At 46.1% G+C, this 27675-nt stretch overlaps 1 protein-coding gene across 3 annotated transcripts in view; it reads right to left on the reverse strand.

Moving 5' to 3' along the window:
• LOC123030759 overlaps positions 1-27675 on the reverse strand; it is a 55780-nt gene that overhangs the window by 15461 nt on the left and 12644 nt on the right. The window contains exons 3-23 of one of the 3 annotated variants that reach the window (XM_044445050.1): positions 27496-27657; positions 25704-25835; positions 25284-25472; positions 22863-22946; positions 22599-22717; positions 22173-22287; positions 21309-21395; positions 20261-20376; positions 16981-17104; positions 15212-15312; positions 14228-14282; positions 11831-11968; positions 10689-10945; positions 10176-10299; positions 8228-8455; positions 7074-7229; positions 6040-6257; positions 4201-4378; positions 2409-2555; positions 961-1368; positions 223-339 (exon numbers count right to left, since the gene is read on the reverse strand). In XM_044445050.1, the coding sequence (XP_044300985.1) occupies positions 223-339; positions 961-1368; positions 2409-2555; positions 4201-4378; positions 6040-6257; positions 7074-7229; positions 8228-8455; positions 10176-10299; positions 10689-10945; positions 11831-11968; positions 14228-14282; positions 15212-15312; positions 16981-17104; positions 20261-20376; positions 21309-21395; positions 22173-22287; positions 22599-22717; positions 22863-22946; positions 25284-25472; positions 25704-25835; positions 27496-27657 (3255 nt within the window). Of the gene's footprint in view, positions 1-222; positions 340-960; positions 1369-2408; positions 2556-4200; positions 4379-6039; positions 6258-7073; positions 7230-8227; positions 8456-10175; positions 10300-10688; positions 10946-11830; positions 11969-14191; positions 14283-15211; positions 15313-16980; positions 17105-20260; positions 20377-21308; positions 21396-22172; positions 22288-22598; positions 22718-22862; positions 22947-25283; positions 25473-25703; positions 25836-27495; positions 27658-27675 lie in introns of all 3 variants that reach the window. The other 2 variants (XM_044444960.1, XM_044445135.1) reach the window with 2 other exon arrangements.

A 27675-nucleotide genomic window follows, 5' to 3' on the forward strand; every position in this document is an offset into this window, starting at 1 on the left:
TATATTCCGATTATTCGTGCTTTCCTACCCTGCTGTCCTGGGGATAATGGAAAAGCACCTGACCTCACCTCCAGCACCTGGGAGATGGCTGTGCAGTGGATTTAGGAGCTGCCTTTGGAATGCGGCTAGTATGGGTTAGTCAAGGGTTCCTTGCACCATGCAGCCATTCCGCTGAGCATGCATCCCTGTGCATCACACTCCACACTCCTGCAGCAATTTTACCTCTTTGGCCCGGTGGGGTGGCCTTTTCTTTCTCTTTAAACTACCCAAAGTATTTCCTAGAAGCCCCTGGCAACGCTTCCAGAAAGTTTTACAGGCTGAGGATTTAGTTTCAGGGTACTGGATTTTTGAAAAGAAAGAGACAAAAACAGAAAAGTGATGGAATAGCAAGGATGACCTAAACAGCCAGGAGGAAAAGGATGGAGGTAAAGAAAGGCAGTTCCTGACACAGAAAGAGGATGTGCTAAAAGAAGGCACTGGAGCTGCTTGGAAGATGTGCTGGAATTTTGAGCATGTGCTTCAGGTAAACACTGCCACTGTTTACATGAGCAGGCTTCTGGTCTCCTTGATCCAGAGTGTCCAAGAGCTTCCCCCTATGCAGCTGGGAACTTTCAAGTTCTCCACTCGTCAGCCATAGCCAGGAAGCTTGACAAAACCCTACTACTTCTCACTACAGTCCTGCTGCCTGAACAGTTTGGAATTCCCTTGGATCACTCTTACAGAAAATCTTGCCTCCTGTTCATCTACAGCAAGGATGGGGAATACATGCCCCCCAGATGTTGCTGGACCGCACCTCCCAAAATCCAACACTGTTAGCCATGCTGGCAAAGGCTGATGGGAGTTGCAGTCTAACAACTCCCAACACAATCCCTACCACTGCTCTAGGGAAAATCTGTTTATTATAGTGAGGACGATACACAGCTATACCCATGCTACAGCCAGACGGTAGTTGTGCCTTACCTTGTGCACAGCCTCCTGTCCCATTGCTGGTGATGCTCCCACCTGGCTCCCCAGAACCTCTCTCCCCGCTTTCTTCCCAAGGCTCAAGATCAAGTTCACGGTGCCACCCAGGCTGCTTGGGCCTGGCTGTGGCACCAACAGCACTGGGGTCTCTGAGGGTTCAAGCACTAGAGTCTCCTTGGGCATGTCCATCTCAAAGGGCACACGGTTTTCCGATTCTTCCAGGCGCCACTTCTGTTTTGGGAGAACATCGAGGGTAGACAGGATTGCAGTAGAGACCGATCCACTCTCTTGCTCTGTTGCCAAACCATTCTGGAGGGAGCCTAGAGCAACAGGATGCCCTTCAGACAAACTGGCACTCAGGATACCATCTTTCTTTGACACACCAGTTTCAGGAGCTACTTGCATCTGGGGAGTAGGAAAATACAGTAAAAAACAGAGCTGCAGTGATAACGTGCCTTCATTCTTTCTTTCGTCTAGTGCTTCCCCTAAACTGGGATCTACTCAAAGACTGATTCAAAGACTGATTCAGACAACTAAAAAATTGCCCTGACCTTATGGGAAAGCTTAACATGCATTTATAGCTTCACCTGCTAGATTTCTGTGGCTCAGGCTGCCGTCATCAGTCGTTTTGTGTTACATTTGAAACTGCAGGCACTTACCATGATAATCCACATGGCCACACCCCCAGGGAAAGCCCCAAAATGCAGGTACCTGTGTTATTTCATATCTGTGTGCACATGCATGCATGCAATTTCTTAGGATCAGAAGACAGAGCACCGATTCTCTCTGTGCGTTCAGAAAATTAATCCTACCATGCAGAAACTCCAGAACTGGGTCCATATGGCACAAGAGACCCGCAACAGTAAGATTTCACCATGGCTTCTCCTGTTAGGCAAACCCCATGAATTTTAGTTGTATGCTCAGGACCAAGCCACTCCAAAGCACTTTGTACTGCAGTGGGGATATACTGGCGCTTCGCACAGGCTCCTTTCTGCTCGTGCGCCTAGTGCTGAACCATGGCTCAGCATTACATCTGGGTGCGGCCATCATGCTCAAATTTATCTTCTGTACAGAATGAATCTAGGAGCCAGAACACAGATTTCTATTGGGTGAATGTAACATATGGTGTTGAAAAGAATAGATCTGTTATATGAGTGTCAGTCACTATGATCTGTGTGTGTGAACTCTGAGTACAGAGTGGTTAGATCTGTATACGCTATGAGCTAGCTTGAAGGACAGATGATGTTTTCAGTGACAAGCTGGGGCGCCTATGCTTTTTATGGACCTTACAGTGCATACGATTAGCAACTTTTTAAAGTTTATCAGCATTCCTTCTGTAATTCAGAGATGGCTGTTACCACAGCAACAAAACTAAGACAATAGCAGGAGAGTTTGCACGCTCTGTTCCTCGTTCTCGGAAGGCCACTCAGCACCTGCATACTAACATGGCAGTTCTTGGGCAAGTTCGTGGTGCTTCTGTTGGACCCCCTGCCATTATCCTCGCTGCCAGCATCCTTCTGGGAACTCTGTGCTCGCCACCGTACCATCACCCATCCCAGCATGCTCTGCAGCTCCTCCATTCGTTCCTTTATCTAAGGGCAGAATGAAAGTCAGAAAGTAAGAAGAAGCAGGGATGCTGCATTATGATATTTATTACATTCTTTCCTTTTTCTTCTAGATATGGGCTTTGATGTGCTTAAGGGTAATTCTTCCTCTTTACCACTGGAGCCAGCTTGTGCCCCTGCCTCTTGTCCTGGCCAACTATGGCCTCTTCTAAATCATGAGTTAGTGACAGATTTTATTTTCCTGGGCTCCAAGATCACTGCAGATGGGGACTGCAGCCAAGAAATTAAAAGACACTTGCTCCTGGGAAGGAAAGCTATGGTAAATCTAGACAGCATACTAAAAAGCAGAGACATCACCCTGCCAACAAAAGTGCATATAGTCAAGGCCATGGTTTTTCCAGTTGCAATGTATGGCTGTGAAAGTTGGACCATAGGGAAGGCTGAGTGCTGAAAAATTGAGGCATTTGAATTGTGGTGCTGGAGAAGATTCCTGCAAGTCCCGTGGACTGCAAGGTGATCAAACCGGTCAGTTCTAGAGGAGATCAACCCTGACTGCTCTTTAGAAGGCCAGATACTGAAGATGAAACTCAAATACTTTGGCCACCTAATGAGAAGGAAGGACTCCCTGGAGAAGAGCCTAATGCTGGGAACAATAGATGGCAAAAGAAGAAGGGGACGGCAGAGGATGAGGTGGCTAGATGGAGTCACTGAAGCAGTTGGTGTGAGCTTAAGTGGACTCTGGGAGATGGTGAAGGACAGGAGGGCCTGGAGGAATGTTGTCCATGGGGTCGCGATGGGTCGGACATGACTTCGCAACTAACAACAACAACAAATCATGAGTATTCCAGTGCTCTAGTATGCAATAGGAATAAAATGCATTCATAGCAAGAGAGAGTGAGAGAAGAAATCCAGAAAGAAACAGTACAAATAAAAGCCAACAAAAGGCCAAAATCAAAGATATTTCACACACATCTCTCCAAAAGGCCAATAGGGAAGGGGGAATCGGCACCATGTGGAGAGTTCAACCCACAATAGTTTCACGGAAATTGATGGACTGGTCCTGCTTCTCACTACATCAATTCTCAGAAATGTGGATGGACTATTTGGCACCTCTGCTCTGAGCCATTAATTCAGAAGAGGTAACGTGCCTAACAAACACATTTACTTAGCAAAACAATTGTCCCGCACTTGGGTTCATACCAGGTAGCTGAACTGTGATGCTGTGGGATTGGGTGGGCAAGTTTCGAGAGTCTGGAGGGGTGGCAATTCCAATCTGCTGGAATCCACCACTGATTAAAGTCTCTCTCCCTCCCTCCCTCCCTCCCACATACACACACACACCCCGTGTTGAATTGTTGCTGTCTTTCAGTGGAAACAGCACAAAAATGTGCTGAAAATGTGAGCTTTGCTTTAATGCAAAATTGTACTTCAGAAGTCCTGGGAAAATGCAATCTTGCATTAAAACAAATGCCTCCCCCCTCCACATGCCTTGTTTTAAAACAAAACACTATTAATTCTTCTCTGTGCCGCCAAAATACACTGGTAATCTGGCAGCTGTAATTTAGGAGCAACTGACAACACACAAAAGGATAGGGCCCACATGTGGAACACCAATCCAGATATGGCCCCCCTTGCTACCAGGACATTGTGTACCATGGCCTTCCATGCTTACCGTCTCACTCAAGTTGTGCCCTTCAGCTACCAACTCCCATCCTGTTGCTGCCAGCTCCTCAAACTCCTTGAGCTTAGTCTCTATGTTATTTTCCAGCTCTCCCCACTGGGCCTCTGATAGACCATGGGAGCTGAAACTCTCTGAGAAGATCTTTGCCCGAGTATCCTCTGTCCAGGAGCTAGAGAACCAAGAAAAAAGGAGCAGCTATGAATATAACTAGAACAATCATGGCAACACCTCTTCAGATAGTGCCCAGCTTTATCCTTTATTGTTCGAACAAAGCCACACATAATATCTATGCACTGGAGGATATTTTCAGTTAATAACCAAACTAGGATTTCTACGCTGGCATGAAAGCTTATCCTGTTTCAAGCCTCTCTATGGCTATTGATATGGCTTCCATTTCCTTCAAACCTTGTAGGCAGCATTGAAAGGCATCTTAGTAAAAAGCCAGGTTGCTCACCTGCAACAGTCTTTGAGTGGCCATCTAGGGTTGCAATGAAGCTCTTCCGAATCCATCCCTCTAGCATTTGTGGACTTCCCCTCATGCTTGGCCCTTTCTTGGAAAGCAAGCTGAGCCAAGGGGAAGTCTGCAAAAGCTCATGGAATGAAGGCTGCACTCCTGGCAGCCTTCTTCTGCATCACGTGTGGCACAAACGAAGGCTGCTGCATGTGATGGGAAAGAGGGATGCTGCTTGTGCAGCATCTGCATGGAGCTCGGCTAGGCGTGCTTGCCAGGAATGCAAACTCACACCTGCAGCAAGGCAAACCAGCATCCAGGGAGCTGAGAACAGGGAATCCAACAGATTCTCTCTCACCTGCAGAACAGATGCCTCACACATCCCTAAGCTGTGTATTCACACGACTCTGTCTGCGCCGCGTTTCAATTCAGGAAGCTTCCATAGCTAAGGAATTTTGGCAGGAATCCCTCTTGTTCACCAGCAGCAGGTTCCCACTTTTTCTCTCAGATTCACTGCTGGTACTGAAGTCGGTGCCAAAAAACACACACGCCTGTATAAGGTCTTCTTGACACCAAAGTGGGGATAGAGGTTGGGTTATGTGAACGCACAGATGACCACTCAAAGAATTAAAGTTAGTGGTAAGTTTCCAGCAAGGCAAAAAGACTACACACAAAGCCTCTCCATGTAAAAGTTAGTGCATAAACCATGAATAGATCACTATGTTTGACAAACTGTGTGTGTTTGTGAGTGTATTTTGCTGCACAAACTAGAGGAGTACAAACCCAAGGAATCTGCAGCCAACTGCAACTTCCCAGCAGATGGACATGCAGCAAAATAATACATGCCTAATTGCCAAGTGAGTGTGATAGTCTACACTCTAGCTATGGGAAGATTTTTTTGTTGGGAGGGAAGGTGAGAATTCCATTAGGAGTTAAGTAGTCCTGAGACTCAAACTAGCTGGACTGCTGTCCAAGTAGAAAAAATAGTTCTCAGGCATGTAATAGGGATCAAGTATTTTAGAGGCTAGGAGGAAGATGGAAAGTTGTTTTTTTTTTTTTTTTTTTTTTTTAAGATAGCCAAGTTTCTCCAAGGGGCTGTTTCAAGATTCTGGCCTTCACCACGTCATCCCCTTGCCCTCTTTTCCTGGATGACTTTTCAGTGGACAAGGCACAATTTTGGTGACGTACAAAAGAACACACAAGAAGTAAAGCTCACTATACTAATATATGATACGAGCTGTATGCAACTTTAAAAAGCTGTAATATGCTCTCTGAGAAGGGAAATTAATCTGCTTTTTAAGAGATGCATCTTATTTCATGGTATCTTGCAACCAAACCTTTTAGTGATAGGAAAAGACTTCTAGGGGCCACTGACTTACATCATGGCCAAATAGTCTTGAAAAAACTGCTGCAAGCGAACTGTCTGCTGCCCCAGGACTGCATTTTTCAGCACCAGCCTTTGCAGGTCCTTCCAAGCCTCTAGTCTTTCAAGAATCCTCCTGGGCTCATCAGAAATTTGAACTGGGTAGTGTTCCTTCAGCTGAGTAGCTGTTCTCTCCAACTCTTCCATATCCCCTTCCAGCTCAGCCATATCGTGCTACAGAACACAAAACAAGTTTCAGATCAGGGAAACTTTCCATGGGCATAAACTAGGTAGTCATTTATTCCCAAGAAGAAATGATTACCTCTGCTCAAGAGCAAGCAGGGATCTCTCTACTAGTTTTAGGAAACCAAACACACAAAAGGGTAGGTTTATCAAGCATCAGATCTATGTTTATTCATTTTAGAAAAGAGCTCAGAATCAATGGCCACACCTAAATCTGCACAACAATTTCCCATCTACAATTTACAACAGTGCCTGTGCAGAAGAACAGCTTTTCACCTTAGCTTCCCAAAACTGCCGTGATCAAACAAAGCTTATGCCCCACAGAGCTCTTGAACAGCTGACACTAGCACTGCTACACATCCAGTTTTTCAGCCTTACATCTGCGCAAATTTGACAAGCATTTCACACCACTCATCTCTTGAATCATGTCCAATTGTTGCCTGCTATTGGCAGCTCACATAACTCCCAGATCTCTGGCCTATGAACAACTTCAAACTCTCAGTTTAATGACCCCGTAAGTGCCAGAATAGGATATTCCAACTACAGACACTCACTTGCTCTGAAGACACAGTCTGACAGACTGGCCTGAGCAAGTCTGAGGTTGCATACCAGGAACAATCCGATGTTAAAAGCCCAGGTGTGCCTCTTGAGATCAGCTCAAGACCAGACTGCCTTGAGGACCACCCGTGTGTCAAACGCAGCAGCATACAGTGAGCAGACACAGCTAAAGGGGATGTGGGAGAGGGTGAAGCATAAGCTGAGCCGGTCCTCATCCCTGCAGGAGCCAGAGCCCCCTCTGGAACTCACCTCCACCTCCTTCTGCCGTTCCAGCAGACCCTGCATCTCCAGCAGATCCTGCTCGCTCTTCACTGTGGCAAAGCTCCTCTCTGCCTGGAGGATGTCCTGAGCCAGGGTCTCCGCCTTGTCCCTCAAAGCGTCCATCCGGGAGGTGACCCAGGCCAGCTGGAAACAGAAAGAAGGCAGCAGTGCTTAGGAGTGGTTCACTGGATTCGAGGCTGCTTGACAGAGTGCGATCTAGTCCCTTACCAAATTCTGAACATACAAGCACTCACTGAGTAATAGAGTTGGAAGGGGTCAGAAGGCCACCGGGTCCAACCCCCTGCTGTTGCACTAATTACAGCATCCCGTTTAGATGACTGTCCAAATGCTTTTCCAACGTCTCTAGTGAGGGAGAGCCCACAACCTCTCCAGGTAATAGGTTCCATTGTCGTACTGCTCTGACTTGTTGAGACGGAAGTTGTTGACACTTTCACCTCGGCATTCTATCCAAGCCGATTTTTACAAGGTGTGCACCTTGGACTACCCCAAACTCTTCTGTGCTCTCTGCATCTCCAATGTTTGTTTGTTTATTAAATCTGTATAAAACCCACCCATTAGCATAATGTTGCACCCATAAGGCAGGTTTCTTAGCATGAAAGTCAGCGTATCACTGCACCAGCAGTTTGTCTGAAAGGTATCAGGGTTTAGGGGGAACAGCTGGTGCAATCTGCATCTCATTTTACGTGTTATCCCACTAAAGATCTTTTAAATCTCGCCGCATGTGGAAGGCAGTAGTGGACACACCAAGCCACAGGCTCTGGGCTGCACCACAGCAGTGCTGGCGCAGACCCACCCTCCAATAGGCAATCATTTCATCTCTTTGAAAGAAACCAAATCTTCTACCTGGCTTCTTGTGCAATGCCAGGAAGCTCTACAACACCTCAAGAGATATTTCATTTGTATTGTTTTATGTGTTGCTGTAAACTGCTTAGAGGTCTTCAGCTATAGGGCAGTATAAAAATTGTCCGTCCGTCTGTCTGTCTGTCTGTCCGTCTTTCTTATGTGGTCACAGACCCAACCAAAAAAATGAAACAATTAATGGGCTATGTGTCCCTCCAGCAGTTCCCCTTCCAACCACTAGGATGCTTTGCAGCACATGGCACATTTTAATCCCTCCTTACCTTGCTTTCCTTTCCCTCTCTCAAGGCCTGCACAACACCCGTCAAAGTCTCCAACTTAGTCTCTGCCTCCATGGCCCGCTCCCGTTCCTTTGCTACATCATTCAGCATCTGCACTGCTTCCTGCAGTTCCTCCAGTGGCCTGCTGATGTCCTCATCGCGCAGCTGTTGAGCACTTGGTGCAGTGAGGAGATGCAAGGGCGCTTCCGAACCAAGCTGCTTAGATACTGTCTAAAGAAAGACACACACAGAAATAATAATGGTGCACATCTGCACAGACCACTCTATTCACTCGTACAGAAATCTTAGGAGGAAGCTGCCTTTATTCCAAGTTGTTGGGGAGGAATTTGGCACCGAAGGACCATGATTTCCTAAAGCCACCCCATCATTGTCGTCATGATCATTTATTCTACTAAATGTACCTCCAGCATATTCAGCACAATCATAGAACCTTGCAATAGAATTATAAAAGTAGAATGGCCAATTTCTGAAAGTAAAAACAAGGAACTGTAATATAGCCAACAGTGTAAAGAAAACAAACAACCCTAAGATTAGCAAGGGTAAAATGTGTTACACATTAAAACTGGCAGCAAGAAAACTGCACTTTTAAAAGTGTATTAAATAAAAATGTCTTCAATTTCTAACAAAGGAGCCAGAAAGAGGGGGCCCAAACACTAGTGCTGATTGGGCAGGCATTCTTGATGCTGCCACCATATTTTCTTCCTCCTTCCAAGAAGAGCCAGAAAATGGCTTTCAAATGAAAAGGCTTTGTTACATTGACACTGGCAAGCCAGGCTGGTTTTAAAATACAAATTAAGAGAATTGCAGAAGTCAGTAACAAAATCAACAAACAAAGTTAGAATACTGGCCATTTGAGAAAAGGCTTAATGACAGGAAGTTGATTCCAAACTCTCCCTCTTCCAAACTCAAATGACTAAAGCATGTCTTCCGGGCTGATTCCCCTTCTTAAGGAACCCTTGCACGGAGCAGCTGTTACTTCTCAGCTGTTCTGCCCTCTTTGCCTGATGCCGTTCTCTAGGATTAATCATGCTTGCACCATCCTCCTTCTTATTAGGATTCTCATTAAGCTTCCCACAGTATGTGAAACTGACATTCTCAGCATGAGCCTGGCTTATCTTGGGTCCACTGGCCTTGGCATTTCAGCTCCAAATTCTAAGCTCTTCTCCTTTTCTGACCAGGCATCTGTTCCTACATCTTTTAAAGGCTCTTTTGTAGGAATAGGCCCAATCCCTACCAGCATCACTGCACCGCTACAGAAAAGGCTCCATCCCTCACACTTTACTCATCAGGTATCTTAACACTGATAATATTGAAAGCAAATGCCCCAGGCATGCATCTTAATTCCTGGATAGGGCTATATGGGAAGCCATTTTTTACTGAAGGGAAAGATTCTTGCCTGTGAACCTCTCTAAGATTGCTACCATGTGTCACAGTGGTTCTTATATTGTCAGCCATCACATTTTCTATAGATTTATAGGATAGTAGAATTGGAAGGAGCCAAGAAGGCCATCAGGTCCAACCCCCTGCTGGTGAGGATGCTAAATTATAACATCCCTCTCAGATGGCTGTCCAGTTTTGCCTTCAATGTCTCTAGTGAGGGAGAGCCCACCACCTCTCCTGGAAACTAGTTCCACTGTTGTATTGCTCTGACGCTTCTGAGGTCTGAGCTAGGCAATGAATCCCAAGCAAGGGCAGAATGCTGCTGTTGGGTCTCCTGAAGCTAAGGAAGCACGGCCAGAAGCATGCACGCTGGGACTAATTTTGAACTGGGATGTGCCATGTTCTCCCACTGTCCAAGCAAAAGCTAGCTATTAAGACAACAATATATTGACAAGAAGACACTGACAGGAAGGCAGGCATTCAGACTGCACTTCTTCTTCCACTCCCTCCCATTCCTTCTTCTACAGCCCATCTTTTTTTCCTTTCTCACCTGCTTCAGGTTCCTCTGACTAAGCATCTCTTCCAGCTCCACATCCTGCAAAAACTCTGTTAAAATCAGGGAATCACGCATGTCTGATGCTCGGCGCTGGAGGGCCTCCTGCACACTCACCAGCCTGGAAAGAAAATCAGGACATTTAGGTAGAAATATATCCCACAGCCCCGGAGAAATGTGCTCAGCTGATTTAGTGATGCAAGAGAAGCCCATCCCAGTGGCCTTCCCCAACCTGGTGCCCTCCAGATGTTTTGGATCTCAGTTCCTTCCAGCCCCAGCATGGCCAATGCTCAGGAATGCTGGGGGGTTATAATCCAAAACACAGAGAAGGCTGTATTGCAGCAATGAGGGGAAATTGATTGAAACTGCCCTGGCTCTCCACTTCAGCTTCTCTTACTTGGTGCCCAGAGCCATTCCTTCCAAATTATTCATCCTTAAAGAAATGTTTCTCTTTTTCTATCTTTTGCAGGGACCAGGCTCTTGCCCATTTTCCATGCAAAAAGCACTCACTTCTCCTTCACTCGTTCCATCTTTCTCTGAATCATGGTGCTTGTGGTGTGTTCTGTGCATGGCTCCATTCGCATTTCTTCCTGCAGTTGCCGAAGCTTGATCCTCCAGGCCCCAGTCTGGTTTTCCAGGGTGCCAATCTTCTGCAGGTCCCTACGGAGGTCATCAAGGCTCTTTGTTGCTCTTGGCTCAGAAAGCAACCCCACCACTGATCCAAGCCAGCACTCAGCCTCTTCTAGCTCCCCAACCAGGCGCAGAGCCTACAAACAGAAAGAGGCAGCTTGACCAAGATGGTTTTTGTACAGGCTGGCACGACAGAGAGTGCTACAGGTCTGCTCTGGCAATTGTGATGGCTGTGCAGGAGGAAAGCAGTTAAGCACCTAATCCCAAGGTCCAGGTTTCTAATTGTGGAAGAAAATGAAACTATAGACCAGAAACAAACTGATCTGGGTTTTTAAAAACATTCTTTCAGAGCACACACACTAGCAGATTGGAACGCAACTCATCTCAGGGACAGAATTCACAGGCAGTGAAGTCCAGGTCTTCGAATCATTTGGGCCTATTACCATGGCTGGAACTATGTCACTGGAGACACACAGCACCCCAGCGCCCATGGTGAGTATGGCTGGGAACCTGCCAAGGGCCTGCACCCTAGCAGGGGCCCATGGACAAGAGTCCCCTGGAGTCGCTCCTCTTTAGAACCGTGTTTTTCCACCTCTTGTTTGGCCCAGACAAGGGAGGAGGTGAGGAGGAGGTGCAGGAGGCACCACTGCTGGCTCTCTCACTGGCTGCCTGCCTGCCTGTCAAGCAAGCAAGTGGTAGCAGTGATGAGGAAGAGGAGAGCAGCAGCAGCAGCAGCAGCAGCGGTGGCAACAGCAACGTGGGAGGGCCCATTTTCTTGCCAAGGGTCGCTTGGAACCAGCACCAACGCCTCATTCTACCGCTCCCATGCTTTGCAACAACAGCAAGCAAATTTGTCTTGCATTACAACATTGTATACTTCACTGCCCCTATCCCACATCAATGGCGGCTGCCAGCGGGAAGGGGGAAAACATACAGTGTCACAGTCCAAAAGAGGGAAATTGGGCTGCATGGAAAGGGAAGGGGAGAACAAGACTCTGCTTTCGGTGGTGCCTGCTACTCACTGTGTCAATCTCCCTGAGGGCTGCACCATTCTCTTGGTGCCTTCTTTTTAACTCTGCCCAGAGGTCCTCCAGCTCTTCCAGAGCATCCTCCATTTGGGGACTCCACCTGTGGTCAGCACGCAGCAACTGCTGTAGTTCCTAAAGGGTAAGCACAACATACAGACACCACTAAGGTATATGAAACTCACATATGAACTTATGAGACTGTCTCATCCAGTCTGGTCAATGCAGCAGCCTTCCCCAACCTGGTACCCTCCTGGTAACAGTGGGACTACCACCCCCATCAAGCACTCATCTGTGTGAGAATGGTGGATGTTGCAATCCATAGTGTTGTACAACAGCTCCTCAGGGTCTGAGGCTGAGCTCTTTCCCCTACTTGGTTACCTGGAGCTGAACCTTGGGTCTTCTGAATGCAAAGCTCCTGCCCTTTTTCTTCCTTTCTCAGATATATCCTAGGAGAAGAAGTAATTCCCCTGAATAGGGAGCTCTTCTTCTGCAGCATTAATGGGCTAATCACTTTAAAATATTCAGAGAATGGCTTTGGCAGCTTGACCAGAAAGTGGGAGCTGGCTGCACATGGGCCTTCCCACATCCATCTTCTTCCTCCTACCACCCGTAAGAGTCCTCCCAATGGAACTTGGCCAACCGAAAAGCACTTAAATTCTTCTTAAATATCTGGATGCCTGAATCTCACAATTTGCATCATTAACCCAACAGCCACAAATAACTTGCTGCAACATTTTACTTTTGAATTCCAGGTAGTTTGTGAGGGTAGCTTTCTGGCCCAGCTTCTTTAACTTCTGTCCCATTTAATGGCCAGTCTGCCTACAGGAGGGATTGGAAACTTCTGGCCAGCATGAAACATTCTTATCTGGCCTGCAGAGGTTTCCTCCCAGGCCCATTTTCCTTCACTAGGAACATTAGATCGCAGCAGTGATTCTCCTGCACACACTGCATGCCTTCCCCCAGTCAGCCCTATAGTTACACCCTAAGCAGAGGTAGAAACCTTTTGGCTCCAGGGAACGGAGTGTCCCTATGGAACAATCCAAGAAGCTGGATAATGTCAGGGGATGCCCCCAACTTCTCTGAAAAGCATCTTCACTTTTTCATGAAAATATGCATTTTAAATAGTTTTAAATGGTGATGAGGAGGATTACAATAATAACTCATGCTCCTATCCAACGTGAAGCCTAGCAGAAAAGGCAAGGTCTAAGTATCTTAAAACAAACGTAAGTAATATAATAATTCAGAGAGGTAGAACAAGATGTGATGACAGCAGTTGCATGTGCTTAAAAATCCTACTTTGTACAGAGAGAGTCAGAAGTTGAATTTTGAAAGAATTCAGACTTGTTCAAAAATTAGGGAGAACTTAGGGAGTGGGAATGGTTTGAGGTTTGGGGCCTACAACGCTTCTCAGACCATGTAGTGAGCTGGCTGATGTCAGGGATGTGGCCCCATCAGTGGCACGGGAGGGGGCTGCCCCCAAGCATCTTCAGATCCTTAGCTGAAGCAAGTGCCAAAACTCTTTTGGCCAAAGAACTTGCCTCACAGTGTCAAGGTTTCCCCAGTGGGGCTCATTCCCCCTGTGCTCTCCCCATGTGAATGCTCCCCAGCCCCATCGGAGAAGATGAGGCCTTGCAGAAGGCAAGGGGCTCACCTGAGGCCATAGGCTGGATGGTCTGACTTAGAAGCTCCCTATTCCTGAACTCTTAGGAGTAGTTGTGAATTCTTTTAGTCTTAAATCAGACCCCAGACTACTCTTCCTATGAGATGGAAGCTTTCAGTATTCTATGGAAACCTCTTTGAGAGGCCTTTGCCTGAATACTGGCAGTTGAACACTTACAGAGAAGCTACCACTATTATATCTAGTCTAGTCCCCCCCTAAGGCCTGCTCTAGATATGCAACAGAGTAAAGTGGCAAGAAAGCAGCAGTTTTTTGAGCTGGATGAACAAGCAGTGTAATGTCAGACCACAGGTGAGTGTGCCTGTGGAATGGAAATCTCATTTTCAAATGTTTCCATTACAGGAGTGGGAAGTGAGAAATCCCGGCAACCAAAATGCTAGCACAGCAGGGAATAGGCTTTCCCCCTTTACGCACTGATATTTTATTTGCAAGGTACAGTAATTGCATTTGGAAGTGAGACCGCCACTTCCATTCTGAAATGGGATAGTTCAATCTCCTATCTCAGGCTTCCACTGTCTCGTCTGTTGCATAGGTGGACCAGGCCTCTTATTCGCTGCAGATGGAATCCTACCAGTGGCCTAAGGAAAGCTAGTGGTACCACCACAGGAAGAGAATCCAGAAGGGCTGCAGATTGAGAGGGGCCTGCAAAACCCATGAAGTTCGCAGAGTGACATTACCCCACCAGCAACCTGGCCCAAGTCCCGACGCTGGACCTCTGGCTGGAGTGGATCCTTCAAAGTATTTGCTTGCCGCAGAAGCCTCCTCCTCCTACAGGAAGCAGAGAATTTGGATGAGGTCAAGCATGCCTTTTCATCTATTGATAACTGCCACACAAAGTGCACGTTTATGAAGCAGCTATTACATATTAAATAAAGAACATGTGTGTGGATGGGAGAAAATACATTCGTATTATTTGAGATTGCCTTTAACTCTGTAATAGTGTTTGTTCACATTCTATACTGCAGACTTCCTCCATCTGGCACCCTCTAGAGATGTTGGACTACAACTTCCACAATCCTGGGTCAACTTCCAACAGAGAAGTCTTTCTATAAGTGTGGATTTTTACATAACTAAAAAGGGACCAACTATGAAGGAGGAGGAGGAGGTACCAACAAACTTGGGGAACCCGAAGTTTGCAGAAGTGCACTTCTTGAAAAGGGGAAAACTGGAGGTGCCATGCTCACTGGTCATGGAATACTGGCTGCTGGAAAAAAGATAACTGGGGGAAATGGATCGTAATGGAATATCCTGAATAGGGGCACAGCTGACTGGCTAGCATCCCAAACAGGAACGCACTCCACATTGTGGTATTTGTTGCAGGCTCCACTTGTGCTCAGCTAGAATCCACTGAGTGATGGAGCACAACCTCATGGCGTCACTGCTTTTCTATACGGCACTCCCAAAAGGTACCCATCAGGGCCTGGGCTTGGTGCTGATATCAAATTATACTTTATTGAATAGCCAGTCAGGGTGAGAGTCCCTGGCAGTACCAAGACCCCCAGGACTCCCCAGGCTCATCTACCTACAGGGAGCAGAGCCTTTGCAGGGAACCTGAGCAAGATTCTCACCCACCAGGACTTGTCGCTAGGCAACCAAGCAGTTTCCACCATGGACTCTGCCTGGACATTCCCACTGCCCCCTTTTTTCTCTTCCCACACAGTGCTCGTCCTTCAGAAGAGCACTGTGGTTGCCAGTACCTCCTGCCGTTGCTGGAGATGGCCTCCCTTCCTGGTGAGCTTGAATTGCCCCCCTGGGCCCTCATATGCTCTGCCGTACTTTCCGGGATGTCCTTCTGCGCCTAGGACAAAAAGAAAAAAGAAAAAGAAAAAAAGCCACTTCTCAAAATCCTGCCACTGAGTGCAATGAGGTCTGCAAGCACACCAGGGAGGGCTGCTGTGACTCGAACAGTATGGAATCTATTTCCGGTGATTCACTTTGAACAAACAAACTATGGATGTTCCACAAAGGCTCAATGACATCTAGTAGAAGAAAGTCATAGGAAGGGAAGAAGGCTGCCTCTCATCCTCCAGTTCTTCTCTCCCCTTCCTGCACCAGTTGTAATCTTCTTCCCACAATAAAGTTTACTTGAGGCCAAAAGTCCAGTGTTATCATGGTCTGGGAGATGGGGAAAGCAATTAGGCAATTGCTCAGCAATCATCCATGCTCTACTTCACAGCTTCTGGGTGAGCAAAAGCAGTGCAAGGAGAACAAGTACAAAACACATGTCTTCACCAGAAAAAAAAATCATATGCTGTCTTGCGGCTTTTTGCTCCAGCAAGTTATCAACAGAAGGTTGCAGCAGTTCAGGCCCACCTTGTCTGTGGTGGCACCCTAGACACTGGTTCTGGCCCAACAAGGGGAGGCCAGCATGGCCATCTAAAATAAGATCGACTGAGCAGCCAAAATTCTTTGGCTCACAAAGCAAAACCTGAACACTTAAATAAAATAGTAAAATATAGTATTAAAGCCACAGGTTTAAAACAGAATAGAACCAAAGTAAAAACCAAGACAAAAAACAGTAGTCATGCAATAAGCATAAAAACCCCAAGCCTGTGTTTTTAACCTGGAGGACAAAAAGGTCTTCATTTAGCACCAAAGGGAGACCAAAATGCACGCACCAAGCAAGCATTCCACAACTGAGATGTGACCACAGAAAAGCCCCTCTCCTTAGCAGCCCCTCGCTTCACCTTGTTTGGCATGGGTATGCAGAAAAGGACCTCTAAGGATGATCTCAGGATCTGGGCAGATGTATTTCCAAGGAGGTGATCTTGATGACCTGCCCCCAAACCAGTTAGGGTTTTTCAGGTTAATGCCAAGACTTCAAATTGGGCCTGAAAATGGACTGGCGGCCAGTGAAGTTGCTACAGCACTGGTCTAAAATGTTGAAATCAGCCAGTCCTTAACAGTCTTGTTGCCCTACTTTGGATCAGCTGTAGTGCTTGGATGCTTTCCAAAGTCAGTTCCAGATGTTTTCTTTTAGACACCAGGCAAAATACTTTTTGTTTAGCAGACATTTTAAGAATTAAATTTATTAATATTTTATTATAACCATTTTAGACTTGTTTATCATTGCTACTGTGCCTGGGGTTAGTTTATGGACTGTTGTAGTTATTTATTGTTGGGTTTTTACTGCTTCTAGTGGTTTTTATTGTACTGTTTTATTGTTGGATTTTTATTGTTCTGTATAAGTTTTATATTGTACAGCAGAGGGCCCTGTGGGCTATAGGGTAGTACACAAATGTAATAAATAAATAAATTGTACTGCAGTAAGCCAAGCGTGCAATCAAGAGGAAAATTGAGTTTGTTGTCATGCATTGTTTCCCGAATCATACATTTATTTCAGGGTTGTGTTAACCATGAGCTGTTCCTTGCAACTGGGGAGACATATTTAATCAGACTGATAATGTAACTGCAATGCACCTAGGAGATTTGGAAGTAGAAGGGTGGTCCTACACACTTTGCTTACCCCCCATGCTGGGTTTTCTCCCATCTCTCTCCCTGCATTGCTTGTAGTGGTAGTCAGTGCCTGATCAGGACTTGGGGAATTCCTCATTCTTCTTGTCAAAGCCAGCAGTGGGGGCTTTTCATTCCTAAGAGATGAGAATGGGTGCGAATGATAAAAAAAAAAGAACAAAAATGATTAGGACAGAGTTGAGAAAGGAACGGAAGTACAGATCATCACTCAGCTATCCTAGCTCTCTGAACAATGTTGTAAATCATGGGTCCTCAAGCTAAGGCCCATGGGTCGGATCCAGCCCGCCATGCCCTTTTAACCGGCCCACCACACAGGTTTTGCAATTGCTGGGTGCATGCATGGCTTGCTCACAAAGAGGTAATTTTGGAAATCCTTGGAGAAAATGATCTCCTCATGAGCAAGTTGGCGCCCGGTGGCAGCTTTCTTGCGAGGAGATCATTTTGGACTAGATCAGAGAAAATGATCTCCTCATGAGCAAGCCAGTGCCTTGCTGTGCACGCGCCCGGCAGCAGCTTGCTTGCAAGGAGGTCGTTTTGGACTCGCTCCAGCAAGCCAGCACCTCGCCCCGCACGTCCCTCCCCTCCGCCTCATCTCTGCCCCGCCCCGCGTGTGTGCGGATGCATGCACACCCCCCCCCCCCACACCAGCCTGCACCTCCCTGCCGGCACTGCCTTGGTGGCCAGCGGCCACCACTGGCACCTGTCAACTGGCCCCCTGTTCAAAAAGTTTGAGGACCCCTGTTGTAAATGATTATTTTTCTTTCTTTGCAGCATGTTTTATCCTGTTCTCCAGCCAAAAAACCTTCCTGATCTGCTTAGAAAGATCAGTAATGCAGTCCCTGCTCTCAGGCTTACTATCTAAAAGAAAAGAAAAACACACACACAAACTCAAAATAAAAGGGGGATTCAGAGGGAGGAAGAACAAAGCAACTAGTTCATAGTGAAGCTCAGCACCCTGTGCTAGTTCAGGGGTGGAGAGCCTCCGGCTTATCAACCAAACCACGCTTTCACCTCACTCCTATCAACTTATTTTGAATCCATTCTGCTGCTGGTCAATTGGATGTTCTCTCCAAGAAGTGGCTGTCTTGGGCACAGTTCCTGAATTACTGGCTGGGCCTTGTACCTGGAGGAGAGCCCATGAGACTCCAGAGTCAACACCAGCATTTGGTTGAGAGCTTTCTTAAGTCATACACAGCAATGAAGACTGTTAAGTGCCTGTGGTAATTTCTTATTATCAGCTTTCTTACTTGTGAAAAAGCCACCATGGAGGTAGATAACAACTTAAAGCAATTAAAACAGTGAAACTGCACGTATTAAAAGGTTAAGTGGAAAGATAGGTCTAACACCTTGCTAAAGACCAAGAGCAATCGTAGTTCTTGGAAGAACGCATTCCGTGGTTTTGGGAGCAACATGGGGGGAAGCCCTCTCACAGTTGCCTGACAGATGGGCCTCTGCAAGTAACGGTGACCTCAAAGAGGCCTCTCCTGCAGATCTCAGTAATCAGGCAGGTTCACAGTGAAACAGACATTCCCTTAGATAGGCAGGCCCTACGTCCTTTAGGGCTTTGAAAAGAAGCTTGGCAACTGGTGCAGTTTTTTCAGGACAGGTGTAATATTATCTCAGTTCTGCATGCCAGTGAACAGCTAAGCTTCCTGCACTTCCCATGCTGGTTTTGTCTGACCAGCAAAGAGGGAAAGAAACTACTCTTTTTAACTTGCACGTATAAAATACACAATCAGGGGAAAATATCACTGAATGAAAGACTTCTATAAGGGTTAAAATCTCAGAGATAGTATGGTAAATTTATGTTTTGTGTTCCAAAAGATTTAACTATAAAAGGCATGAACATTTAAATAACATTTTATACCACATTTCTGAATTTTTCTTAATATGCATGGCTCTTGGGCCTTTATTAATATTTATTATTAATATTAAATTTTTCTTAATATGCATGGCTCTTGGGCTGGTGACTTCCCGCCTTGACTTCTGTAACGTGCTTTACGTGGGGCTTCCCTTGAAGACGGTCCGGATACTTCAGTTGGTTCAAAATAGAGCTGCCAGGTTGCTGACGGGGACAGGGCGTTATGTTCACATGACTCCAGTCCTTCAACAGCTTCACTGGCTTCCCATTGAAGTCCGGGCCCAATTCAAGGTGTTGGTTATGAGCTATAAAGCCCTAAATGGCTTGGGGCCTGGTTACCTGAAGGAACACTTACATCCATATATGCCCGACCGCCCCTTGAGATCTGCGGGAGAGGCCCTTCTCCGGGAACCCTCCGTGAAAGAAATTAGGAGGGTAGGTACTCGGAGGAGGGCTTTTTCTGCGGTGGTGCCCAGTCTATGGAATGTGCTCCCCAGAGAGGTCCGCCTGGCGCCGTCGTTATTTGTTTTTTGGCGCCAGGTGAAGACCTTTTTATTTAAACGTCATTTTAATTGTTAACAATATTCACTTATTCATCTGGCCAGGGCGACTTCTTTCCTTTCCTTTTCTTCTTTTCTTTTCTTTTATAACTTCTTTTATATCGTTTATATTTATTTATTTATTTATTTATTTTATATTATTAATTTTAATTTTATATTGTTATTTTTGTATTGTATTGTATTTTATTGTGTTGTAAGCTGCCCCGAGGCTTCGACAAGGGGCGGCATAGAAATGTTCTAATAATAATAATAATAATAATAATAATAATAATAATAATAATAATACACAAATGTAGCAAGTTAGGCTTTTTTTGATCTCAGCAAAAACATTACTTAAGACATATTTATCCACAGTTATTTTAACAGGTGAATTCTTGACTTTTAATAATGTTTTAAAAGTTTATGCTAATATATGCTGCTGCCGATATGTTTTAAAAGCTAACTATTGATATAAACAACAATTGATTTGTTTTGTGTTTAGAATTTTAAATATTTTATTTATTGCTCTACTATTTCTATTTTGTTCTTTTTGTTTATTTAATGGCTTTAATATTGGTCTTTGTAACTGTGTTGTGCTGTGTGTTGCATTGTTTTTATCCTGTCTAGGATTTTATCATGATATAATCCTCCCAGAGAGCCTATGGCTAGTGGGGTGGCATATAAATTGAATTAAATAAAAAAATACACAAATAATTCCAGCATGTCATGTTCCTGGTTGAAGCACAGGAAAAACAAGCAGGTAAACTCTAGTAACCCCAAGGGGCCTCTTCTTGCAAACACTTGACAAATCTAATTCTTAGCCAGCCCAGGACCAGATCCTGCAGATGGGGAGGGAGGGAGGTGGTAAATACCTCAGCAGCTGCTGGAGCTGGGTCCAGCTCTCCTTGACATCTTGGTGCTTGAGAGAGAGTCGTGCCACCAAGCTGGGATGGAGGCTTGTGAGCTGGGACACACTCACATCCAGCATCTGGAGTGACACAAAAGGCACAGCCTGAGCAACCCCTGACCTAGACCAGGCCATCACACCTTGACCCATCTTGCCAAACTGCACCATGTAGCTTAATGTGCCTTGGGCCACTGGCACTTCTGGCAATTTGAAGTACTGTTCTTCATGCCACCACAAAATGGATGCCAATGGATGCATGGGGAAGAATAAATAACCTGCCCTAAAGACAGGCCAAGGTAGAGTGGGGTCTAAGTCCCAGCACACTAAGCAATTCTTTTGAAGCACAGCTTTCAGCAGCAACCGAAACCTATTTCACAGAAACTCCACCTCCCAGTAAGGAAATGTATTGATTTAAAAAGGAAAAAAAGTGGAAGGGGTAGCACTCTTTGGAAGGCACTGAGAAAGGTGTCATGGGGCATTGGTACCCATGGGCATGAAGATGCCCATCCCAGACTTAATGTACATGGCTGCCCTAGAACCTCTCCACAGGAAAGTGCTGGATTGGTGCTTTATGTGGGAGTGCAAGTGAGCAAGGGGCGCAGCTTTCTTCTGTATGATCAGTGCACGGAACTTGGGAACTTCTGCTGGAAGCACTTTCCTCCAGCCTTCCACAAAGAGCACCTGACTCTGGCAGCTGAGGGGCAGGACAGACACCAGCTGCTGGCACTGCAGCTGGTGCCCAGGTCATCCTGCTTAGCTGGTGCTTAAAGGCTGACACATTTCTCTTGCTTCCCATAACCGAGTACTTTCAAGAGCTGTTGGACTACAGCTTCTATCAACTCAAGCCACTGGCAGTACTGGCTGGAGATGACTGGCATTCTAGTCTGACACATCTGGAGAGCTCCAGGCTAAAGAAGGCAGCTCTAAATTGGAGAGGAACAAAAAGGCCTAACACTGTTTGAAAACCCTCTATCCTCTTCAAACATCATCCTCGGGCAATGCCCATCACTTACCATAACCTGGCTGGCAAGATCCCTGACATCTACATCCGGGCTGGGCTCATGTTCCCTCTGTTTCTCCACTCTACTGAGACACCGCCACTGCAACAGAAATGACAGAATTTAAGCCCCCACCCTGAGAGATGAGAAGGAGTATCACTTTCTGCTCCTGGCAGCATCTGCTGCACACTCTAAGAAACTCTAAAGTATTCCGGCTCCAGGTATTTGAGGTACTCTAGTTTGTATTTTTGCATTTTAATAATTTTATTTTAATTGCTGTAATGAATTGTGTATACTTCTTGTGATTTGGTAATGAAGGTAGTCTATAAATATTTTAAATAAATATATCATAGGAGAAGCACCATGATTTTGCAGTAATAAAAATATCAGCAAAACTTAATTTTCCTTAGTGCTGTACATTTTGAAAAATACCTATCTTGGATCAAGATTTCTGGATTTCTCTAAAACTGAGCTGGTGACATCACTGTACAACTTCGTATTGCACAGCAATACATTCTACAGCCTGGTACATATTCCACAATATAGCTGACCCCGCACCCTTAGCAAGAGTCACCCAATCTCCTTTGTAAGGTAGAACTATCAGCTCTGGACGGCAAGCTCAGAAATTGGTCATCAGTAGGGGAGGGGCTGCCTTCCTTTGGCTATGGACGGTGCTCTGCGGTTCTGCAAAGACCGGCATACTGGATGTGGAGTGACAGCAGCCAGTGCTACACAGCAGGGGGCAGAGAATGTCAACACGGCCTGATGCATCTCGCTGAACAAAGCACACTCTCCCGGGTTACCTAGTGCCATGTTTACTTATTTTAAATCTGTTAACATGGAGAAGGTGGCTTGGACTACAATCTCAGTCCACGGTACCTTTGCGTGGATGGCCCCAAGTAGAACATCAGCTTGCTGGAGGAAAGCAGCTGCCTCCAGAGCCAGCTGCAGGGTCTCGTGATGTTCCTTCAGTGTCCCCTGGAGCTGCAGCCACCTGGAAGGAGAAGGGCCCCAGGGACTTAGGAACAGGCAAAGCAGTTTGGTCTCTGCATCTTCAACATCTTAAGTCAAGGAGATGAAGTCAGACGATGCTCCCACCTACCCTCATGCCATCCATGCCCCACAAAGAGGGGCTGCAAATCAGTGGCAGAGGAACAACTCTATGTGCAGAAGGTCCCACATTCAATCTGCAGCATCTCTGGGCAGGGCAGGAAAAAATCCCGCCCAAAATCCAGGAGAGCCACTGCCAGTCACTAGATGCACCCCATGCGCCCACTGCTCTTACATTTTATTGCCCCGTCTTACATTTTATTGAGGTGCTTTCGCCGAGTCGTGATGCTTCTACTTTCACTCTTCCCCTGCTTCTCAAGCTTGTGAGCCAGGCTGTTCATTTCCTCCAGAAGAACCTGGAATTGCTGCTCTTCCTGGGTAGAATGAGGGGGAAAAAAGAGGGAAAGAAAAACAGCATAAATTGACTTTTCATAAAAGCCTTGACTTCATGAGAGATTGGCCCCTATTGGCATGTCCCCTGACTCCCAGCAGGATGAAGCTTGTCAGAAAGTTATTCACCTGTTTTAAGTCAAGGATGCGCCGGGTAAGCTGAATCTTGTCTGCATTTTCTTGTAGCAGGGTGTCTATCAATGGTTTCTCTTCCTAGAGGTGAGAACAAAGATGATTAGAATAAGAGAGATCCAGTGCCTGCAATATCACGATCACCTGCAAAAGGATGCAAGTATTGCTTCAAAATACATGAGAACTGAATTTGTAGATCGGGGGTGTCAAACCTCTTTCAGCCCATGAAATTCAATTTCAGGAAGATCTCTTGGGACAAAAGCGGGTAGTACTGAAAGCCAAAGGAACAGGGCTATTAAAAATACCAGCATATTTTATCTTAAAGTTCTTACTGATAATAATGCTGCTTTAGGAGAGGTATTTCAAACTTATGGAATGTGAAATAGATGCAAAATCTGGGAAACTACAAAATGATCAGTAAGGCAGGGGAAAGGGCAGGCTCATCTGGGGAACCTGAAAGGTCAAACTGGGAACCCAAATGGGCTCGATTTAACCTGGGGGCCTGAGGTTTGACACCCATCTTATAGATCAAGGAAACCCATATTCTGAAATCAATAGAAAGTACACATATCAAACAAGCTTGCCTGTATGTGTGTGCTGGGGATTGTTTTCTTTTCTCCCCTACCCCAAGATTCTGAGGAATTCAGAATTTCTGTCAAGGAATGTAACATGAGGAAAGGACAGAGAGCAAGAGATTGTTGTTTGATTATTAAATAAAGCAGGAGAGATGCAAGGGAAGGGCATTAATGCTATACCCTCTGATCACCAAAAGGCCTTTGCAGCTCCCACTCTGTTTTCTGAATCTTCAACAGTTGCTCTCAGTATCCTTCCAACTTTTTCTTCACAATCACAAATGAATAAAAAGCACTTTCTGTTCAATGAAAGCTCCTGTTCACCAAGCTCTGCTGAGCTTGTAGATTTTCAGCAGACCCTACTACATAACTATGTTTAGATCTGGGGAGAAATTGACCCTGGGCACCAAATCTGTCTATCTTCCAACATCAGCAGGAAGGCTGTGCCAAAGGTGAATTCCTGTTTCATATTGCTATGCTCAGAAACTTGCCCTCATTATAAGCTTCTGCATTCTGTTTGGAGTGGGAACTAAGGGTGAACAAATCCAGGGGTGGTTCCTACATCCTGTGGAAAACAAACCTGCTTGACGTACCAGTGATGCTAAGTGTAAGAACTGTTAGAAGAAAGAGCTGCAGAACCCAAAAGAGTGAAAGGGCATCTGGTCCAACACTCTGCACAAAGGCAGAACCAGACAACTAGTCACAGCTACTCACAGGCTGACACAGGTAAGATAGACTGTCGCAGGCAACAAGCAGAGATCTCTGGAAGATGCCTTCCTAGATACCAGTTGATGTAACCCAGGGTGATTAACCAAACTTTTCACTACAAGCAAAGTGAGGGCAGGGGGATCCTCCTTGGCCCCAAATGTGGTTACCTCCTGAAAATCCCCAAAACCAAATAAATTAATCTAATATTTATTTATTTATTGGCCCCAAATGTGGTTACCTCCTAAAAATCCCCAAAACCAAATAAATTAATCTAATATTTATTTATTTATACATACATACATACATACATACATACTAGGGTTCTTCAAAAAGTTTCCACACATTTAAAAACTCTATTTATTAAGAATTTCAAAAACAAATGACATCACTTTTCTACATAGTCACTTTCCTTTGTGCTGCATTTTCCCAGCTCTGTACCAACTCTTTAATGCCATCAGCAAAATAATAATAAAAAAATTAATTTATAAAATATAAAAGTGCAGAAACTTTTTGAAGACCCCTTGCATTTTGCTATGTTGGCCCAAGGACTGTCCAAAGTTGGGAAAACTAAGGTAGGAAGGTAATGGTAATGAAGGGACAGACTCCCCCCGATCCTACGGCTGGGGCAGGCAATACACAGCCCACATAAGGCCCCAGAGGACCTACTGGCAGCCCACTATGGGTGGCCCACCTTGCTGCTAAACTGCAGCAGAGCACCTAACCAGTGCGGCCTCAGGCACACTTTGCAAGCTTAACTGTTGGTGGAAGAGGCTTCTGCTGGAAAACAGGTATGTTAAGATGAGCTTCTCTATGTGCTCCGTTTCCCAGAAGAACCAGGCCCCCACTAGCTCTCCAAACAGCTGTTTTCCCAGCACGCGGGGAAAGAGGGAGCACAGAGAGAATCACGCCCTCACGCCATCTTTCCAGTGAAGGTAAGGCTTCTTCCCACCAGAGGTCAGAGTGTGTACATGTGTGGTACATCTGGCCCTTGGCCCATACGATGCTGCTCACCCGCATCCTAGTGAGTCATAAGGCATCAGTGTACCATTCATGTCTTCAGAAGCTTAGCCAGGGCACAGGAAAAGCCACTTGGGACCTTCACTGTCTGGCCTTGGCCCTGCTCATCCCTGACGTGTACCTTCCGCCTGATCCAAGCCTCTAGTTGCTCTGCTTTTTGGTTGAACTCTTGTAGACTCCTGAGTCCACCCACTGCTTTGCTCTGCTTTGCTGCTGCCTGTTTCAATAGTTGCCATTGTTCTCGCAGGGTCTGCAGGCGTCTGGCTATCTCTGCGTCAGGGTTCGGCTGGACCAGGAGTTCCTCACCCATCTGTAGCATGGATATAAAAGAAATATACTGAAGAAGTTGGATCTATGACCATCTCATCTTGCTGCTGCACTGACTGCACTGGAAACAACTCAGAAGAAATGAAGAGATTTCTAAAGGCAGCCCTATATACTTGGCTATGGAAAAGGGAGCAAGGTAGTGAGCAGAATTCAGTCTCTTTGCATCTGTATGCTCCCTACAGGGCTAAAGTGCTGTCCAGACATGTCACTGTACCTGGTTCAATTTGATCATGGCGTTCTCAAAGTCCTTCATGTCTCTCTGTAAGGTTTGAGCTACCCGCTCCCATTCTGGAATGCTGCAACCATCCTTCAGGTCTCGGAGTTTTCCTTGCACCCACTTCTCAGCCTGAAATGCAGAAAAATATCAAGATGATGGAAAAGGGACAAACAGCTGGGAAAAGCGCTGCAGCCTCAAGCACAGCTTTCCCCCATCATCTGCAACCTGATCATTTTAATTAGGGGTGCTGGCAGTGGAGCTTCCAAAGCGTGTGCTTTGCAGGCAGCAGGTCCCCAATTCAACTGCTGACATATCAGGTTAAAATGATCAGGCTGCTGGTGATGAGGAAATGCCTGGAAAGCCACAGCCAGTCAGAATAGACAGTGCTGTGTGAGATGGTCAGTCCTGGATCACTGAGAAGTGACAGACCTAACCTCAACCTTGAAACTCCTCTTCACATGGATTATTAATCTATGTGGCTCTTCACCTGTGGAGCTCATGGCTTTGCTGCTCACTTAAATGGCTACCTCCAGACATGCTCTGGCCATGTGCATCTTCAGCCAGAGCTACCAGGATCAGCAAGAGCTGAGAAGCAGAGCAGGCAAGAAAAGCAACCAGTCTAGAAGCTGAATCTGTGCCTGACCTTTGCATTACTCAGGCTGAAGAGCTAGGCAAGAATTGGCAATGTTACAGGAGCAGGGGAAGCACAGCTAGGCTGTTACGCCACCTGACTCATGCTGAGTTGGCGGCAGGAAGAAAGCCAGCAGCTCTGACTACCAAGGCAAGCTACCACGGCAGTGCAAGGGGAAAGTGGCTGAGTCCCATTGCTAAAATCCCTGACTCCAGACTCCAGCATAGTCCCTGGCTCACTAGGCTCCTTAATATGGCCTGTGGATCCTCCCACAGACCAAGTTACCATGGGCAGCCAAGGACTTGGCTGGCATTGGAAGGTGCAGGTGCTCCATCTGTATGGAGACACTGGACTCCAGAGGAATAACAAACAAGCAAACAAACAAATGACAGGGCAGTGACATGGCATCAGGGCAGGGCTATATTTATTTATTTATTTATTTTTCGATTTATATCCTGCCTTTTTCCTACAAAGGGCTCAAGGCAGCTTACATCTCCTCCTCCATCTTATCCCCACAACAACAACCCTGTGAGGTAGGTTGGGCTGAGAGTCGGTGACTGGCCCAAAGTCACCCAGTTGGCTCCATGGCTGAGCGGGGACTAGAACCCAGATCATCTGAGTCCCAGTCCCATGCTCTTCACCACTACACCACACTGGCTCTCCATATCTCACATGGTGGGCCTGGTGGTGGAGACAATCCCACCTCACATCTGAAAGTGATTCTATACCTGACCTAAAGGAATAATAGTCATCTAACTCACAGCGTTGCTAAGTCACACAACAAAAGACGGCATATGTTTATCTGCCCACCTATATTTCAAGAACCACTGCCCAACATGAGGCTGTTTGTGCCCCTTTTCCCACAAAGGATGGGAAAGAAATCAGATCTCTGTGGACTAACCCACTGTCCTCTGGACTTTTGTCCTACAGAGAGTTTGCCAAGGATGACCTCATGCCTCCTTCTAGCCAAAGAACCTTGTCTCCTTCCGTCTGCACATCCTCTTTTCATCTAACAGAGGAAAGACCTTGGCAACAAAAATACTGCTCTCCCTTCCTCCTTCATGCAATTCTGGAAAGAAGAACAGACCATGGTCTTCAACAGTTCTGCCTCACAAAGATGCTGAAGCCAATATCCTCCTTTGCCAAGCTTTTCTCTACCTGCACAATGTCACAGTTGAACTGAGCTTTGAAAGGGCTCTGCTTGTGGAGGTCTGCTGGTCCTCTGTTGCTCTGGATGCCAGGTTTCAGGTCCATAAAGACATTGGCTTGTGTGTTCTTGCTACCCTCCTTCCAGTGAACTGGAGCAGCACAACCTGCAATCTGGAGGAGACAGAATGA

Source organism: Varanus komodoensis, unplaced genomic scaffold, assembly GCF_004798865.1.
Source record: "Varanus komodoensis strain SLA01 unplaced genomic scaffold, ASM479886v1 scaffold1, whole genome shotgun sequence".
Classification (NCBI taxonomy): Eukaryota; Metazoa; Chordata; class Lepidosauria; order Squamata; family Varanidae; genus Varanus; species Varanus komodoensis.